Below are 18,882 nucleotides of genomic sequence, written 5' to 3'. Positions count from 1 at the left end.
AGTTCTTGGCCATCACAAAAAGCTGCTATAAATATTTTTGTGCATGTGGGTCCTTTCTCAAAAACCACTTTTATACTCCTTTTGTACAAAAGACCCACAGCAGAACCCCAGATCAATGTCCACGGGAAGAATGTTAACCCCAACTTCCCTAGGTCTGCACCATAGCTTCTTTGCTTGTAAGAATACTGGTTCATATTTTGGGACTTGGGGGACTAACTCATACCTCTCCAGTTCCCAGCTAACATCCATATACCATAGCTGGTCCTCTTGTAGGTCCAAGCTAATTTTCTGTAAGTTCACATAGCAATATTTCCCTCAATATATCCCTGCCATTTTATGATCCAAATGCAAGTTTTAATTCATGCCTCACTAGTACAAGCAGATTATCTTAAAGAAAACATACTTGGAAAAACCCCTCAAAGAAGTGTGGGGCTCCTAAAAAAGGGATTGAACACTTAGAATTAACTACTCAGGCTTTCTAGGTTAGCAGGCAAACCTTAACCCATAGACCTGCAGTCTACAAAAAACTCAGACAAATAGGGTTGGGGAACCTGAGACCTCAAGGCTGCATGTGGCCCTCTAGGCCCTCAAGTGTGGCCCTTTGAATCCAAACTTCACAGAACAAATCCCATTAATAAAAGGATTTGTTCTGTAAAACTTAGATTCTGTCAAACGGCTGTACCTGAGGACCTAGAAGGCCACATATGGCCTTAAAGCGACAGGTTCTCCACTCTTGATCTGGACTCAAGTTATAATAATGAAAGTATTCTAGGTCCTTTTTAAAGTCCAAAGAAATATGGAAACATTCGTGAGCTCCCATAGCATGCTTCAGGTGAATTTCTAGCCATTAGTATTTTAGGTATTTAAATTTATTTTGCTTATGTTAGCAGTGATACTTATACTTGGTGCAATCATATAATAGATGTTCATAATAAACATTCAAACAAGCAAAAGTTATGACAAAGAAATTGGTTTTATGTAAGAAAACACTCTAGAAAACCCATTTGTACAATTATGATCTAAAGGAAAAGAGAGGGGAAAAAATTCCTGAAAACTAGGGTCTACAATAACAAAAGTCCTGGGTAGAGAATCTCTTTAGCTGGTCCCCACAAAGTCAACGGGCTCCATGTTTATTTCAGACGAGGTTCCACATGCAGTACATATAGATTCTGGAGCTACTCTCCCAATCCCCTCCTGGCACTGGCAGGCTGAGGTCCTAGCAGAAGGTTGCTAGTTATCCCCTTGGCATCTAGGGACAGCCCTAAAGGGATGGTATGTGTTAAGGGACCTGCTCTCCAGGCCTGAAGCAAGTTATAGCTAGAAGGTGTATAGACCATGGCTATATCGAGCCAACGGCTGTATGTAGCTCACACATAGAGATAATCTTCTGTAGTTATAACATGGGTAACATGTTAAAAGTGCAAAATTTAACACAAAGGACTTTGTCCAAGACATATTTAGGAGTCATAAGGGGGTACATTAACAGATCCTTAAAGCTTCTTATCATCAGTAGAAGTTGGAAATGTCCCTGGGACTTCAGTTGAGAACATGAAGTGACATCGAGGAGTTGAGAAAACTTTACAGAGCATTTTCTCTGATCTTAAAGGTTCTCTCTCTCAACCAGGGAGATGTAACCTACAGGGACTTCCGCAGACAAACAGAGCTCTTCTGGGAGGCAAGGACCCAACTTGGCTGATTTTATTAAAGTGACAGTGATCATTCTACAAAAAAGCTCATCTGTTTCTATACATGTTCTGTGTATCTTGCTGATCTAAGGACAAGAAAGGAGTGTCTATGTGTGGAGCAAGGTGGGGAAATGAAAGGTGACATCTTTTGCTCCACTCCACATATATTCAGCTACTTATTTGGCAAGGGATATGAGTTATCCTGATATGAGAGAGTAGAGTACTTGGTATGTGGGGTGATCAGTTGAAGATGAGTCCAAAGAAGATCTGGGAACAAATTGTGAAGAACTTCATTGAACAGGTCCAGATAATGGGGTAGAAACCAATTCACACAGAAACACCCCTAAGTTTTCTTTTTTTACCAAAAAAAAAAAACACCTGTCCGCATTTGCCAAGTATTATGGTGCTTTTGCTTCCCTCTCTTTTCCCCATATCAATAAAGAGCAGAAATAAAGCCTGGAAAAATCAGAAATATCAAATTGTATTAAAATCATGCAGTTCAACTAGCAGAGTAAAATGAACACATTAAACCACATTGTCTCATCCATGGGGTCAGAGTCTTTCAGTGCCTATGAACTGATAAGGATTTAACATACCCCTTGCCCCATAATTATACTGTGAATGATTGGCACAGGAGAGATTGAATTGTGAGATGTTCAGTAAACAATTATTTAGCGAAAGAGGTATAGTAAAAAGAGCACTGGACTTGAAATCAGAAGAAAGCCAGGTTTGTATTCTAATCCTGACAGCAACAACTTTTATTCAATGGGAAAAGCCAATTCTTTCTGAGTTGCAATTTTCTCACCTGTAAAATAAGAGTAACACCTGCAATATTATTTCAGAGATTTGCTGTGAGGAAAGTTTTTTGTAAATCTTAAAGAGCTACATAAATGAACTGTTATCACAATGGCTAGTAACATGACAGTCAATGACACGGAATTCTGACAATTTAAATGAGCAGGTAATGAGAGAGAGAGAGAGAGAGAGAGAGAGAGAGAGAGAGAGAGAGAGAGAGAGTGGATCACTATGAAGCAGAAAACTTGTGTGCAATTCCAGCTTAGGGTTAGGAACCATGAAGATAACAAGATTTTATCTCTTCCCTCTACAAATACTATTTGGTTAAGATGAATGTCAAGGACACAATGGCCGATGTGAAACTGGCAAGTAGGTAGTGTAGTGGGTAGAGTGTCAGATTTAGAGAAAGGAAGTCTTGAATTCTAACCTTGCCTCAGGCACTTACTAACTGTTATCATGAGCAAGTCACTTAGATTCTGAAATTTAATTTCCTTATTGATAAAATGTAGATAATAATAGTATCTATCTTACTGGGTTATGTTGAGGATCAAATCGGATGACACGATTTCTGTGTTAACTACGTGTTTGTAAGTAAACATTACGTAAAGTGTTCAACAAACCCTAAATTCCTACACAAATACTAGCTTGGTAATGACAACAATTGAAATGTGAGTGAGTCACCACATAGAGAATACATTCCCTTTCTAGGGAGGAGAGGATAGAGAAATATTGAAACCCTTTTACTTGCTTGACCATTGTTTCTTTTTACCTCGTCTGGATCTTGGAAGGAAAATTTCCAGTTCAGAATGAGTTAGAATTTCCTTTTCTGGATTTTCACAGGAAAATAATCTGTCCTTTTATTTTCAGACTGAAATGTTAGTTATTAAATATTAGTGTAGTTCTTATGATCAAAAGTTTGCAACTGTCTTTATTCTTGGAGATGTGAGTGGTAGGATGGACTTGCAATGCCTGAGTATTCATCAATAACCAACAGAGAAGGAAAAAGCTGGAAAAGTAGCAGAAAGCATAAAATAGTGTTACGAAGTTCCTTAGTCCTTAAATATAATTTTAATTATGTCAGAAGCCACTCCCAAGATTTTCAGGAAACTTTCAAAGAACCCATTAAGGTTCATAACCTCATTTCTGGCATCAATTTGCAAATTTGAATACAAAGTTTCTTTTTCTGCAAGAGCCTTATACATGTTTTTTTCTCTTTCTTTCCGCTCTAGTTCATCCTTTAAGTTTCTGATTTCCTCTTCGTACTCCTGCCTTATTTCCTTTTTCTGTCTTTCCAGTTCTTGCATGTAGGATCTTTGCAATGCTTCAGTTTCTTTCTGAATCTTCTTTTCTGTCAGTTTATATATCTGGTTTGTATAGCAAGAGCCTCCATTCTTCTGTACTACTTGCTCAACCAAGCTCAGAAGCTCTGTTACCTGGGCCTCCTGCTCATCTCCAGTTGCCCGGTTGTTGAATGCACAATATCTTCCATCAAACTGGCCAATCAGGTCTTTCAAAGCTTCATTCCTACTTTCATCTAAGTATTGATTCAAATCAGTGCCTTCCAAATCATCCTTCCTGGTCAATAAAAGGATCATATATTTCTTAGCATTGGAACCAAAAATTCCCAGAATCTTTTTTACTGCATCTTGCTCCTCCTTGGTATAACGACTGAGTGAGACCACCAAGATGATGGCATGAGGCCCAGGGGAGGACATAATGAGGCAGCGGCTGACCTCCTTTGATGTGTCCACATCAGACACATCAGTGTCAAAAATCCCAGGAGTATCCACAACCACAATTTCTCTCTCATTCCACAATCTGCTTGTTTTCACACATTTCTTGGTCACTGACTTTGCTGCTAGTTTTGCCTCAAATACTCGTTTTCCAAGGATGCTGTTCCCTGTGGCACTTTTCCCAGCTCCTGTTTTACCCACCAGGACAAGTCTCAGTTGCTTTTTGCTGGGATCTTGGTGTCCATAACCTGAGATGTGGGTAATGAGAGTGACAGGGTTAAGCTCTACCTTCAACTACTATCCTTTCAGTCTCCCTTTCCACCCAGGACAGCCATGTCTGCTCTTAGCTTCAGTCTCAGAGTCACATGCACATTGGCATTATGTCCTGCATTCGTAAGAAGCATGTAACCCTCTGGCTCAGAAATAGGTTCACCTCACTGATGGTTGGCACCTAGTATTGATTCTTTTGTTGGTCTGCCTGTCCTGTACCCCTCAAATATTTCTAGAACTAACCTTATTTATCTTCACAAAATTTTTCATTTTTAATTCAATTTAACAAAACATTTGTCGAGTGATTGCTATGTACAAGGCACTGCACTGAGCCTGGAGAGAGCTATAAAGGTAAATAATTCATCGACTATGTTGCCAGTGAACTTATATGTTTCTATCTTCTGTCCTTAACTTTTTATTCCCATTCCTAATACCCTACTTCAGACCTGAACTACTACAGTATTTCTAGAAATGGAGTCTAAGCCTTCCTTCTCAATCCATAGAGGCAGAGTGGTATCGTGAAAACAGTCCTGGATTCAAAATAAGAAGACCTGGGTTCTAATGCTGGCTTTGCTTCTTATTATCTATTTGATCTTGGGGAAGTCACCTCACCTATGGGAGCACTGGTTTCCTTACATGTAAAATGAGGAAGGTGGATTAGATACAGGCTTCTAAAACTTTCCACTCAATTGCTTTTCGCCTGAGAAATTTTTATGTGACCCGGGTATGTAGGTGTATAAAATAGGTATACAAATCAAACATTTCCTGAGAATAAATTATAAAGAAATTTATTTCAAAACAAGTCTTTGATATGCATATAATTTTACCATTTATTAAAATTGAAAGTAAAATTGCACACTAATGAGATGGATGTTCTTGCTTATTTTTACTTAACGAATTAAATCTTAGCAGAAAATTTGACACTGTAGGACACAGAGGATCTTCAACATTTTTCAGAGTTGATCAATATTTTGATTTTGTAATCATCAATGCTAAGAATGCCTCTTCATGTAAACACATAGTACAAAATGGCAGAAGTATGTTTAGGGCCGTTTCAGGAATTATTGGAAATTCTGTCTTAATCCAAAGCCAAAATTCACTTAACAATTTTGTATGTACAGTAAAAACACTGCAACTCGTAACATACAGATCTTGAATCTGAGCCAAGGTGTTTCTGGCAGCATTCCTGATGTTGTGTGGCACGATGGCATGCATAGTGCAAAGTGCATATGTTGTATGTTCAGAACCAAGACTGCAATGAAGTTGCATGATGGGGACCTTGGATTCATTACACATTTGATTTTGAATTAATTTTTGGTCATTTCACGTTCAGAAACCTTTTACTGTTGCCAAATTTTTCACAAACCCCACATTCAGTAATGTGACTCTATGAGATCACAACCCACAATTTAAGAAGCCCTGCTCTAAATCACTTTTGATTACAGAAATGGAAATTAAAACAGCTATGAAGTACCACCTCACACCTATCAGATTGGATAATATGACAAAAAAAGCAAAATGATAATTGTTGGAGAGGATGTGGTAAAATTGAGACACTGATGCACTGTTGCTGGAGGTGTGAACTGATCTAACCATCCTGGAGAGCAATCTGGAACTATGCCCAAAGGGCAACCAAACTATGCATACCCTTTGATCCAGCAATACACTACTAAGTCTGTACCCCAAAGAGATCACAAAAAGGGAAAAGGACCTATGTGTGCAAAAAAAATATTTATAGAAGCTCTATTTGTGATGGCAAAGTACTGGAAACTGAAGGGATGCCCATCAATTGGGTAATTGTTGAACAAGTTGTGGCATATGGGTGTAATAGAATACTATTGTGCAATAAGAAGTGATGAACAGGCAAATTTCAGAAAATCCTGGGAAGACTTGTATGAACTGATGCAAAGTGAAATGAGCAGAACAGGAAAACACTGTACACAGTATCAGCAATATTGTGTGATGATCAGCTATGAATGACTCAGCTCTTCTTGGCAACTCAATGATCCAAGACGTATACAAAGAACTCAGGAAGGAAAATACTATCCATATCCAGAGAAAGAACTGATCCTCTCTGAATGCAGATTGAAGTATATTTTTTCACTTACTTTATTCTTTCTCATAGTATTTTTAGGTTTCTTTCACAAGTGTGATGACTATGGAAATATGCTTTACATAGTAGCATATATATAAACTACATCAAACTGCCTACCATTTTGAGAAGAGGGGAAGGAAGAGAGGGAAGGTGAAAAATTTGGAACTTGAAATCTAGTAAAAATGAATTCTAAAAATTTTCTTCACATGAAACTGGGGGAAAATATTATTAAGAAATAAAATAATATACCATATTCATCATGTCACTTCCATCTTCTAAAACTTTAAGTGGTTTTTATGCCACTTTATTACATGGGATAAATACTCAATACTTTACCCTGACATTCTAGGTTCTACATGATCCAGCCCCAGTCTGCTTCTAATCTTGTAACCCATTCTTTCATAGATTATCCTCTCTGTCAATCAGATGAGTCTCTTCACTTTTTCCAAGACTCACTATCAGCATTATCACTGCCAAGACTTTGTTCACTTCATTCTCCACATAAGGAATGTCAGATAGCTCTTTACTTCTCTAGAATCTAGACCTCTTTCAGGGCTTAGCCTTTTCTTGAAATCTTCCCTAATGACCTCAGTCCATAGTGAAATTTTCATCCTCCAAACTTATACAGTGCTCTTTGTCTCTGTCATTGTTTAGGTGCTTATCTTATCTGCCTTGAACAAGCAGTTACACTTTTATACATACAGTGAATCCTTTGTTAATTAAAACAGATCTATATCCAGAAATAGTTTATATAGAGAGGTAGCTAGGTTACATGATAGAATTCTGGACCTGAAGTCAATAAGACCCGAATTTGAATCTTTCCTCAGATACTTACTACCTATGTGGTCCTAGACAAGTCATCAATCCTTCTTCAGATACAGTTTCCTCAGTCAAATGGAAATAATAAAATTATCTACCACATAGGAGTGTTGTTAAGACCAACTGAAAAAGCCTATGAAAAGTGCTTTGCAAACCCTAAATCCCTTACATAAATTTTAAATATTATATGTGTGTGCATGAATAATTGCATGCATGAATGAAAAATAAAGACTTTCGTAAAGAAGAAGCTATATCTAAGCATACCTGAGCAACCATAACAAAACCTGAAAAAGTCAAATGCTGTAATATCATATCCAGCATTGGTTCAATGACCAAGTATTAAAGAGTACTTTGATTGGTTGGCAAAAGCCAAGAGGAAAAATGAACAAAAAAGAGAAGAGAGGGTTGGGGCCAGTGAGCAGCAAATGTTCTACGGATGGAGTAAAGTATGAAGAGCTGTCTACAGTTGGCAGGGAGTCTAAACCTGTGCACATAATAGTAACCTTTCTTGGTACAAGTCTCGATATTCTGGCAATTAAATTATTAAGCCCTAAGAACAAATACATTGAGGAAATTTCTCCTGGAACAAAAACACATAGCACATGATAGATGAAAGTTGGAGTGTGGTATCACAATGGACATTCTAATTAGGTGGAAGGGGTAGCTGATCCCATAGTCCTTTTCTCCCATCCTCTGCTGGCCCTCAACCTAACACTGTTGACATTTCCACTGCCCTTCTTTCCCTTCAGGGGTGGACACTAGTGGAGGACTGAGGCATAAGGTTATACGCAAGAAGTAAAGATGCCCCCTGAATGTCAGCAGCTGACTGAGTCTAGTTATAGTCATGCCCTCAAAGAACCAGAGAACACTTTCCCACAAAGGATGTATCAGTCATTGTATCAGCCACTTTTTCATTTCTTCTCCCCATTTCACTCTACACAAGTGCAACATCTTATCAGAATGAATGGATAGGTTAGACACAGAGTGGCAACTCCCAGATGTCCTGGCTATGGACATCCAGTAGAGCCCATTATGGTGATGGAGAAAGTAAACTGACTCTTACCCACCTCTTCCCTTATTGTTGTTGAAACAACAAATGGTTAAACATAGTGGGGGGTGGGGGAAGAGAATGAATTAAGGAAAGAATGAGAGAGAATATGAAGGAAAGAGGAAAATAAAGAAAGAACAGAAACTGAGCAAAGGTCAGGCAAATGGAGAATGCCCCTCCAAGAACCTTTTGCCTACTTAGAAAAGGGCCAAAATCATAGTTGCTAAAAAACAAAAGATGGGAACCATATCTGATCTCAGTGACCTCCAGTTCCAACCCTGTCCAGGGGAGTCCTGAGTGTGTGCTCACCATGGCTTGTCTTCTTGCTCATGTTGTCAGGAATCTCTCCAGGATAGCCTTCTGCCATTACAGGGTGCAACTTCTGTAGAAAAAGAATGAGAACTGAAGTCACTGTCAATTGTGCTGAAGTGAAATGAGACTCTGACCCAGGGTCAGGAGACCTCGGTTCTGGCCCACATATCTACTTTCAACTGGCTTTGTGGCTTGGCCAAATCACTTGCCTTCTTGGGGTCCTGGACTGGATAGGTGATGAATAGCAAGAAGACAAGTTTGACTGGACTGGAAAATGTATGAAGGGGAGCAATACACGTGCTATAGGAGAGATTGGTTGGGGCCAGGTAGCAAAGGGCTTTCTATGCTAAACAGAGGGTTTTTATATTTGATTGCAGAGGCAGTAGGGAGGCAACAGAGATTACTGAGGAAGGGAGTGACCTGCTCAGACTGTGCTTCAGGAAAACAAGTTTGACAGTTGTGTGGAGGATGGACTGGAGAAGGAGGGAGCCCAAGTAGCAGAGAGTAGATGCAGAGTTTTGAGGTGTGTCTCTCTTGACCTTGTCCTCTTTCCAAATGTTTCCAGGGTAACCACTTGCTCCTTGCTTTCTCCCATCACTGTTGTGATGATGCCAACCAAGGGCAGCCATTTCTAAATATGACCACAACTTCTTCACCAGCCTTGACCTATCTGATCTTTTCCCTTATGGCACAACAGCCTACAGCTACCACCTGACATTTAGCCACTTCCTCCTGGCCATGTCTGTGCCTCATTCCCTTCTCTCATCTGCACCTGCCCAAGGGTCAGGATTGGCCTACCAAGAGCTGCTGCTGAGCCTCTGGCCAGCCCTTAGTTCCCTGACTCTGGTTCCCCTCCCCCCAATCTAGAAGGGGTTAACAGATTAAAAAAACCCCAGTACTTTAACTCTTTGTTGAAATCTCTGTCAGAGGAAAGACTTCTGGTTTTAATTTGTCTGGAATCTTCCCTTTGTTTTTGTTTTTTTTTTAACAGGATCAGTGGTTCTCATTGGGGTTAGGAAATTCCTGTTGAAGAAACTCCTTCTACCTGTTCTGCAAGGTACAAGCTTTAGAAATTTTCCTGAGTCCCTGAGAAGTTAAGTGACTTGCCCAGGGTCACGTTATCAGTATATGTCAGAGATGGGTCTCTGTCTTTCTGCCAGAATTCCTCACCTCCTTGTTTCTAAGTACCCTACCTCTAAAGCCAGCTCTCTACCCACCATTCCACACTGCCTTTCACTTTCCTCTTTTGGGTAAGGCTAAATATAAAATGACACTCATTGCTTATAGATAGTGCAGTGTTCTAAGGCCAAAACACAAACTTATGACAAGTAACTAAGTTTGCAAAACATTCATAACATTGAAGGAAGTATGGAGTTATGAATCTAACTTCTCTTTAACTTTTCTGCCCTAAGAGGAATGTGCAGAATTACAATAAATAAAAGAATTATTTCTCTTTCACTCCATATAATTTTGTGTATAAGAAGCCACCCTAGAATCCTAATTGACTTTCAGGTCTTCTCTGAGGCCTGAACCTGTGCTTGAGCATAATAATGAAACCTAGATTTTTACCTCTACAATTTCTGAAATGTGGTAAATATACATACGGCAGAAGTTACATACAATGGGAACTCAGAGAGGAGATATTTCTCCCATAACATATTACGAGCCTACTAAAACTTTGGGAATTTGAGAGTAGGCTTGCAATTCCAATATTTTGACTTTGGGCTTTGGGACAGTGAAGTTTTATGAGCATGCAAAGTTACCCTAAGTGACGTCATGTTTAAACTTTGCTTGACCATTGGGTATTTGTGTAACCAGTCTATGGGAAATGGCAGTCTGGAAATAAGTCTTGGGCATGCATACTTAAACATGGGGAAAAGATGACATGACATAAAACCCATTTCCTCCTGCATACACCAATTAGCTTTTGTTTTGCCCTTATATGGAAGTTATTTACTTCTGTCTATAGAAGCTGTGGCAGTTTGTAATCGGTGCTGCTTATTTCATGGGTGTATCAATTAATGACTTTTGCCTTGTTTCCAGAGCTTGCCTTATCGACCAGGGCAAAGCCCAAACCAAGATTTTTCTTGCCAACTTGAAATAAAAAGGACTACCAGGGTAGCAAAAACTAGGGTCCTTAAATTAAGGCAATGGAATTTCATTTCTGGGTACCATTGCAGGACCAAAGCCCTAGGGAGCTAAAGAGGGGCAGAAATTGCAGAGTTTAAGTACATTTCAACAGGGAGCAAGTCTAATGGAAGGTACAGCCTTGCAAGCTGTTATGTATGTTGTTTTGCATAATAATTGAAGGTCCATAAACGAGGCTGGGGAATGGTGATATCTGGTCAGAACAGTGGGCTATAGGTGCAGCAAGGAGGAGTTTCACAAAGCCAGTGGATTGGGGATAGGCTCCAACTATGGTGTCAGAGTCAGATAGCTCCTCTGGTGGCTACATTCAACATTCTTGGTGATGGATGCAAAAAAAATTGTACTAAAAACTTACCTGAATGCACAAAGATCACTTTCTAATTTAGTTATGAGTAGCTTGACATTCTTGCACAGTACTACTAGCTATAAGAGTTCCAACTCTGTACCAACTAGTTCATCTTGGGAAAAAATACCAGTGACTGAGTCAGAAATCCTGGCTTCCATTCCTAGTGTCCTCAGTCAGTAGCTGTGTGATCTCAGAAAAGTAACTAACTTCTTGGTGCCTTCACTTCTGCACGTATTTCAAATGAGAGAATATGAGAAAGTATGAGAACAAAGAATTTTTAGATTTTTAATAGATATCTGCCCATAATGTGGACAATGATACGTGTTGCTGTTGCTGCATCCAAATATGTAATCTCTGCAATGTGAAGCTGAAAACATTCATTATCCCATTCCCGAAATAAAGTATGTGGTCAATTTAAAAAGTGCTAAATAATCTGCTGTGTTTCGGCATAGTTCAAAAATATGTTCATTGGCTTGAAATCATTTGACTAAAAGTCACATGTTACCAAGGAAGACTGGTTCCTATGGAAAAGCCCAGTTGCTAAGAAACAATTACATGCAAATTTGAGGTTACAAAACCCCATCTTTCTTTTGGGAAAAAGGTTATTTCCTTCTTTATTAAGAAAGTAGAAAAATCATTCCTTTTCAACTAGTAAAAATTGGTGTTGGGAGGAAAGGATTCTGGGAAGATGGAGGATTAGGTCAGAAAATTCCAAGCTCTCAAGATTTTCCCTCACAAAAGAGTTAAAATAGCACCTTAGGGCAAAAAAAATGTGGGTGGAGACAAAGAAAACTAGGGGCACAACCTGGGTTTTCCTTGGACAGTTTCAGGAGATCTGAAGAGAAACCCCAGAACTAGGTTTGGTCCCTGGAGAGGAGCAAACACCTCCAGGCTAGGTTCCATTTTTAACAAGCTGGGAAGCCATTTAAACAACTAGCAGCAAGCCCCAGGGTTAGTTGGTCTGAGACACTGCCTTGGCCCCAGCCGCTGGAACTTTTCACCCCAGGATAGTGAGGGGAGTTGTGCCTTTGAGCCCACGAAGACTGAGGGAACCTCTACTGATGAGGAATGCCAGACTCAGCTGTGCTCCAAAGAGCAGTGGAGGCAAGAAGGAAAAGCACACACCTGGTGAGTCATAAGCAGTGGGACAGAAAGCCCCTGGCTGTGGGCACTTACAGGAGGTTGGAGGTTTGGCTTTGGTTCTGGGCTAGAGGAGAGAACTAAAGATCTGGAGCAAGAGGCACCAGTTCCCATACCCCAGGGCTAGAGGTGATTACAAAAAGCAAGTTATTACTACAAAAAAAAAAATGCACAGGCAAAGGAGAAAGTATTCAACCACAGAAACCTATTATGGGAATAGCGATGACCGGGATTCATCTTCAGAGGAGGATATTGAAGTAAAGAAACCCCCAAAGAGCAATGTCAAATGGTCACTTGCCCAAAAAGAATTTATAGAAGATCTTAAAAAAGACTTTAAAAATCAAATGACAGAGATGGAGGAAAAATGAAAATGAAAACTAAAAATAATCCAAGAAAAACAAGAAGGTTATGAAGGGAAAATCAACCAATCAGAAAAGGAGATCCAGAATCTCAAGGAGGAAAATGACACCTTGAAAATTAGAATTGGGCAAAGTGAAGCCAGTGAAATTATAAGAGATCAAGAAATAATTAAACAAGACATGAATAATCAAAAAATAGAAGAGAAAGTGAAACATCTTATAAGAGCAACAACAGATTTGGAGAATAGACCAAGAAGAGAAAATATAAAAATAATCAGAGTAACTGAAAGTCATGAGCAAAAAAAGAATCTTGATACAATAATACAAGAAAATTGTCCTGAAGCATTAGAACAAGGCAGGGAAGTAGAAATAGAGAAAATCCATCGAACACCACTTAAAAGAGATCCCATGAGGAAAACTCATAGGAATATCATAGTAAAATTCCAGAACCCCAGCTCAAAGATAAAATATTAAAAGCATAGAGATTAAAACAATTCAAATATGATGGTGCCACAATTAGAATTACACAAGACCTAGCAGCAGAGACATTAAAGGACCACAGGTCTTGGAACACAATATATCGAAGAGCAAAAGACCTGGGGCTCTGGCCGAAAAATGTCATACCCTTCAAATTTCAGTATTATATTGAGTGGAAAAAAATGGACATTTGACAAACCCTCAGACTTTGAAGACTTTGTCAAAAAAAATCCTAAACTTAATAGAAGATTCAACACACGAGAACCAAGAAAAACATAAGGTGAACAGCAAAGACTGACTATAAGGGATTCATAAGAACAGATTGCTTACCTTTTATATAACATAAAATGTATGTCTAACATTCTTATTAATAATTGTCAAACTCATAAGAAAGAGGGGGATAGACCTGATTATGATATGAATTTAAAAAGTAAAACCATTTAGAAACAACTAAAAACAGTAAATATTTTATACAAAAGAGCTGCAAGAAGAAGAAAGGCTACAGAGGCTTTAGATGGGGAGGAGGGCTGGTAGTTGTGGTAACCTACTTTCATCAGTAATGGGTTTAAGAGGGAACAATACATATATATTTAGAAGAGTATAAAAATCTTCTAAATTTAGAAGAAATAAAATGGTAGGGGTATAGTGAGGAGGGAAAAGGCCAAGGGGGGGATTTTTAGAGGGGAGAATGAGGAAATAGGTAAAGGGAGTTTAGATTAATGGGAATGGGGGGATAGGGGAGGGAACCCTAGAGGGGGGAAGGCAAGTAACAGGAGGCAGGGTGGTTGGTGGAGGAGGGGGTAGGCAAGTAATAGGAAAGTGATGTAGCAGGTAGAAGTAAAGTAAAGGAGGCAGGAAGGATAGGAAACAAAAGATATGTACAAATGTAAAAAACAAAGATCAGGAGCAGATTATGTTTGGGAAAGGATATGTCTATGTACACATGTATATATGTATAAGTGTATATATATATCTGTATGTCTATGTATATATCAAGAAATATCTAAATTATACTATAGCCTTTTGAGGGGTGGGGGAGAGGAAAAACAAAGTGAAAAAATGCACAGAGAGAACAAAAGAAAACACAAGGAAGCAAAGAAAAAATGGAAAATTTTCAACACAAGGTATATTATTTATCATACAGGCTTTCTTGAAATGAAAATTTATTGTTACATATTTTCAACCCTCTCCTATATTCTGCTATGCACATGACATGCTTTTTTTCTTACTTTATATTTAAGTTTATGATATGTTTTTGTTTCTTTTTTCTATTTTGTATTTGCATTCTGGTAAAAATAAAAAAATGGTTTAAAAAATCAGTGTTGGGGTTTGTGAAAAATGAGATTCAGAAGTTCCTGCAGGCCCTTCTTCCAAAGTTCAGTTTCTTCTTCAGAAGCACATTACTGATAATTATATTGCATTTACTCTCTTTATCCTGGTCAAAACCCAGCCAAAGCTCAGAAGTAATTTAATCTACTTCCTAACTGAGAAACCAGCCAGTGAGGGAGATCTTTCTTAAAGATTTACTTCTAATCAGAAAGTAAAAGAAACCCTTAAATTTGGGCTAATGGGTATATTCCTTCTCATTGTGTTTGCTCAGGCAGATCTGGGAAAATATTGATTCCCCCTATTGTAAAGACAGGTGATATAGAAATTGATTTCTCTTTGACCAAGACTTAGGTGACCTAAATTACTTACTCCAAGACCCTCATTTTCATATACCTCACTTCCCAGTATGTTAATCAATCAGAGTTGATTGGCACCCCTTGGTAACACCTACTCTTTGAAGGCCATATAAACTGTGCACCCAAACCCCAAAATGAGTTCTCAGTTACAAGCTGTCAGCTCCCATTCAATGCATGACTGCCTGCTTTGAGAGAAATGAAATGATGAACACAACCAAATCATGTTTGTCTTTCTTAGCCCAAACTCTTGGAGGCTGACAGGTTTCACAGAGAACAGCAGCAATGCTCTTTGGGCTGAAGGAAGCCTTAAGGGACATCTAGTCCAGTCCCATGCTACCAAATGGACTACATTCACGTGGCATGAATGGCTTTCTTGGTTTTTTGGCTTTTCTCTAAAAGATAGAACAAAGGAGGTTTGACAGCAAGACTGTTTTCAAATATAAAGATCCATGCAAAAAGGGAGATGTAAAGAAGGCAATAATTTGACCCTCTAGAAGCCTCTAGGCTGCCACCCTACACACAGCATCATTCTGGAACCAAAAGAAAGAACTAAACAGGAAATGCAGCCACATCTCTGAGACAGAAACAAAGCAAAAACCCTAAAAAGGAAACAGTTGGAATGCTCATTTTTTGGGCTGCTTCTCAGTGTAATCCTCAATGTGCCAAAATAGTAGAAGAGGAAACCAGGGACTGAAGGAATTGCCTTCTCTTAAACCAGAGATTAGTCTACCCCAGGGCTGGCAGGGAGTCAAAGCAGATGCCCTCAGCTTTTCCTATGGCCTTGGGCAGAACAGGCTTTACCCAAGTCCAGGGCTCCCACCAGTTTCTGGGGGAAGGGTGGGGACAGGTGATTGAAAATATCTCCTAAATACCTCCATAGCTAGAAAAGCACTGTCTATCTAAGGTGCTCCTTATTCATGAACACAGCAGATGGTCTGGCTACATTACATCTTGGGGTCTAAAAGACACCAAGTAAATGTCTCCTCCTCAGCTGTTTCCTTTACTCTTCCTGAAATTCTCTCCTTGGTAGGTTGTTCTCTTTGGTTAAGCATTGTCTTCTCCCTGAGATCCTATTTTAGAGGACAAATGGTTTATGGGCAGGATGATAATACACTGCAAAATTAATACTTTTGTAGGAGTTACCTGTGAGTTTTTTAGATGACTTTATTCTTGGACTAGAGAAATAGGAAAGTATTAGGACCCTGGGTTCTTGGTGAAGAAGGGAAGCTCATGGAGGAAAGTATAGAAAGAGGAGGTTGGGGGCACCAAAGATAAATTGCTCAGATGTTAGTTTCACTGGGATTGTAACCCTGCTGGGGACATGACACTGTGTAGTTACAGAATTCCCAGAGAAAAGACCTAAAAGAGTGAATAGAGCACTGGCCCTGGAATCAGGAGGAACTGAGTTCAAATCTGGCCTCAGACACCTGACACTTATTAGCTGTGTGACCTTGGGCAAGTCACAACTCTAATTGCCTTGCCTTTCCCCCTCAAAAAAAAAAAGACCTAAAAATTGTCTTCACCTCAAGAGAGATGTGGGAGAGTAAGAGAGCAAGCTTCCAAGTTGGGTGTAGGGATCAGAGTCAGCTCTGGCCTCCCATGCTTCCCCTTAACTTCCTGTTGACTGCCATGGCCATTCTTCTCCACTTCCCTCCCACCACCCCTCCCAGAGACACACATCTTAGGTTGGACAAACAGAGCCATTGAGCCCCACACAGCTGCTTCTGCAGGGCCCTTCCAGCTCCATGACACAGCCCTGCCCTCTCATTTCAGGGTTTCTGTGTGAGTATCACAGCTGCCACGCTGCGGTTACTCTTAACTGGCTCACTGAAGAGTGCAGCAAATTGGGAAGTGAGCTCAATCTGCCTTTGATGCCGCACTTCCTCCTTTTCCTCCCCTTTTCTTTTTTCCAGGGGATTGTTGGGAACACCCACCAACGGAGAGGAATGGGCAAAACACCCACCAGGAAGGTCAGAGAAAGGAAGAGGAGCCTGGGCTGGCTTTCTGCTCTTCTTCTGGGGAAAGCTGAGTAAATCTTCCTCTCAGGAAGAGAAGGTAGCTAGACAACACAAGGAGGAAGCAATGCTTACCCTGAAGAAATTAATGTCTAATCATGAGATAGCTATCTGGAACAGGTATTTGAGACAGGAAAAAGAAAAGGGGACATTTCTGGGAAACTGAAATTTGCCTTTCAATTCTAACACTCAGAACACCTCTTTCTCTGCTTAAGGGTGAGGCTGGTTTCCCATTTTGGGGTCATGACTGTCTATGAGTCCCTTGTTTCATAGGGAACCAAATCTCAACTTAATAATGACTCTGACCTGACTCTACGGACAGGAGGTTTGTTTGTTCCTTCCTTCAGATTTGCTGATCAAGAGCAGGTTTCCTCCCTCCCTCACCCACCACCCATCAAGAAGAACCCTCACTTACAAATTTGGAAAAGAGTAAAAGGACAATCATTTACTTGAGAAGCCATAGTCCTCTAAAAACCAACCTTGGGGCTCTTGGAGGAAGTGGGAATTCAGCCAACACACATGTACTTCACCTAGACTCAGTAGAAGCCAAAGCTAGGATTTTAAGCAATCAGAGAAATAAAGCAGACTGTCTGAGAGGAGAAGGTCTACCCCCTGGACAGAGCAGGGAGCCCACCCTCCCAAAGAGGTGCCATCAACCCCTCACCTGGCCAATCCAGGCACTGTGGCTTTACCAAATCGAACAGCTTTCTTCCTCCTTCTCGCAGAGTTGAGCTTTGGAATCAGCATTTGTGTAGGGTGTGCCTGGAGTCTGGGTGTGTGTGAGCAACAAAAGGCAGATAGAAAATGAAAGTTGTCTGACTTAAGGACCTCCCATTTCCTGAAACTGGAGAGATAAAGAAAAAGGCCTCTAAAATTACCTGAATGGTTGTCAGGTACCCTTTGAGGCAAAAGGGTCCCTGAATTGAGGAACAAAGAGAAAGAGATTTTTACTGGGCACAAACTACTCCTCTGTACTAACATGTAACCAACTCTTAATTATTAGATCTGTGCATTAACTAGACCTTTGCTCACTCTCTCTCTTTCTCTGTCTCGCTGGGTACCTTTGAACCATTTTCCTGCTTGCTCACCTGCCAATTGTTTTCAAGCTCCTCCTTCCCCTCACACTAAAATCTTCTGATAAGTGAGCTATCTCCCTTCTCTTCTCCTATAAACTACACTGAGTTGCTGTAAGAAAAATTATTAATTTGGGCTTTCACCCTGATTAACAATGCAAAACTCAGGACAAAGATAATTAAATGGATTATATTATAAGTATGTCCAAGTAGCCATCCACTGAACGGCTGATCACTGAAGATGAGCAAGGGCTTTTATTGGTAACTTTAAGACAAATCAGAAAAGTCCCCCTCAGCAGAAAAATTGGGCCCTTGAATCTCAGTTCTTCCCCAAGACAGAAAGAACATGATGATTTGCAGGTAGGGGTGTATGACAAACAGTAGGGGATACAAAAAGCTGTAGACTTAGTGTCTCCTTCCTTACCAGAGCCTCCTGCAATCCTGATTGATAAGCAGGGCTCAAAACAATGGGGAACTGTTAATGTACCTTTCAACAGTCCCTTCAAGGCCTTCTTCACAAGGAATACTTTTGTGAAGAAAAGGTGAAAAAGGGTATTTTTGTATAAAGAAAAGATTTAAAATAACTCTTGAGGAATGCAAGATATTGCCATTGTTGCAATCACACCTCTGAATGCCTAAAATGAGTTAAAAAAAGAACTTCTGACTGCAAAAAACAAAACTAGTAAAATACATATGTAACTATGTTTAATGTGAAGGTATACGTAGAACCTATACTGGATTACATGCCATCTTGGGTGGGGAGTGGGAAGGAAAAGGAGGAGGAGAAATTCTGGAACTCAAAAAGTTGTGGAACTGAATGTTATAAACTAAAAATAGATAAATTTAAAAGGAAAAAATAGTTACCTAACAAGTATTCTAGGC

At 39.7% G+C, this 18,882-nt stretch overlaps 1 protein-coding gene across 1 annotated transcript; it reads right to left on the bottom strand.

Annotated features, from left to right (window-relative positions):
* Positions 1–688: 688 nt before the first annotated feature.
* Positions 689–17,716, bottom strand: LOC118850288 (GTPase IMAP family member 4-like). Its single transcript, XM_036759578.1, has 3 exons — positions 17,592–17,716; positions 8,755–8,827; positions 689–4,461 (listed from the first exon to the last, which is right to left on the bottom strand). The coding sequence occupies exons 2-3, from the start codon at positions 8,810–8,812 to the stop codon at positions 3,530–3,532; spliced, it is 990 nt and encodes a 329-aa protein (XP_036615473.1). The 5' UTR covers positions 8,813–8,827; positions 17,592–17,716; the 3' UTR covers positions 689–3,529.
* Between the last annotated feature and the right edge of the window lie 1,166 nt (positions 17,717–18,882).

This window comes from Trichosurus vulpecula, chromosome 5 (assembly GCF_011100635.1).
Source record: "Trichosurus vulpecula isolate mTriVul1 chromosome 5, mTriVul1.pri, whole genome shotgun sequence".
Classification (NCBI taxonomy): domain Eukaryota; kingdom Metazoa; phylum Chordata; class Mammalia; order Diprotodontia; family Phalangeridae; genus Trichosurus; species Trichosurus vulpecula.
Note: the sequence above shows the minus strand (reverse complement) of the source record. Positions and strands in the feature narration are given on the sequence as shown.

Bases quoted from the DNA above. Each gene is read 5' to 3' on its own strand.
- LOC118850288 (XM_036759578.1), bottom strand. From the start codon at position 8,812: ATGGCAGAAGGCTATCCTGGAGAGATTCCTGACAACATGAGCAAGAAG. The intron at 4,462-8,754 runs GTGAGCACACAC...CCCACATCTCAG, and splicing joins GAGCAAGAAGACAAGCCATG to GTTATGGACACCAAGATCCC.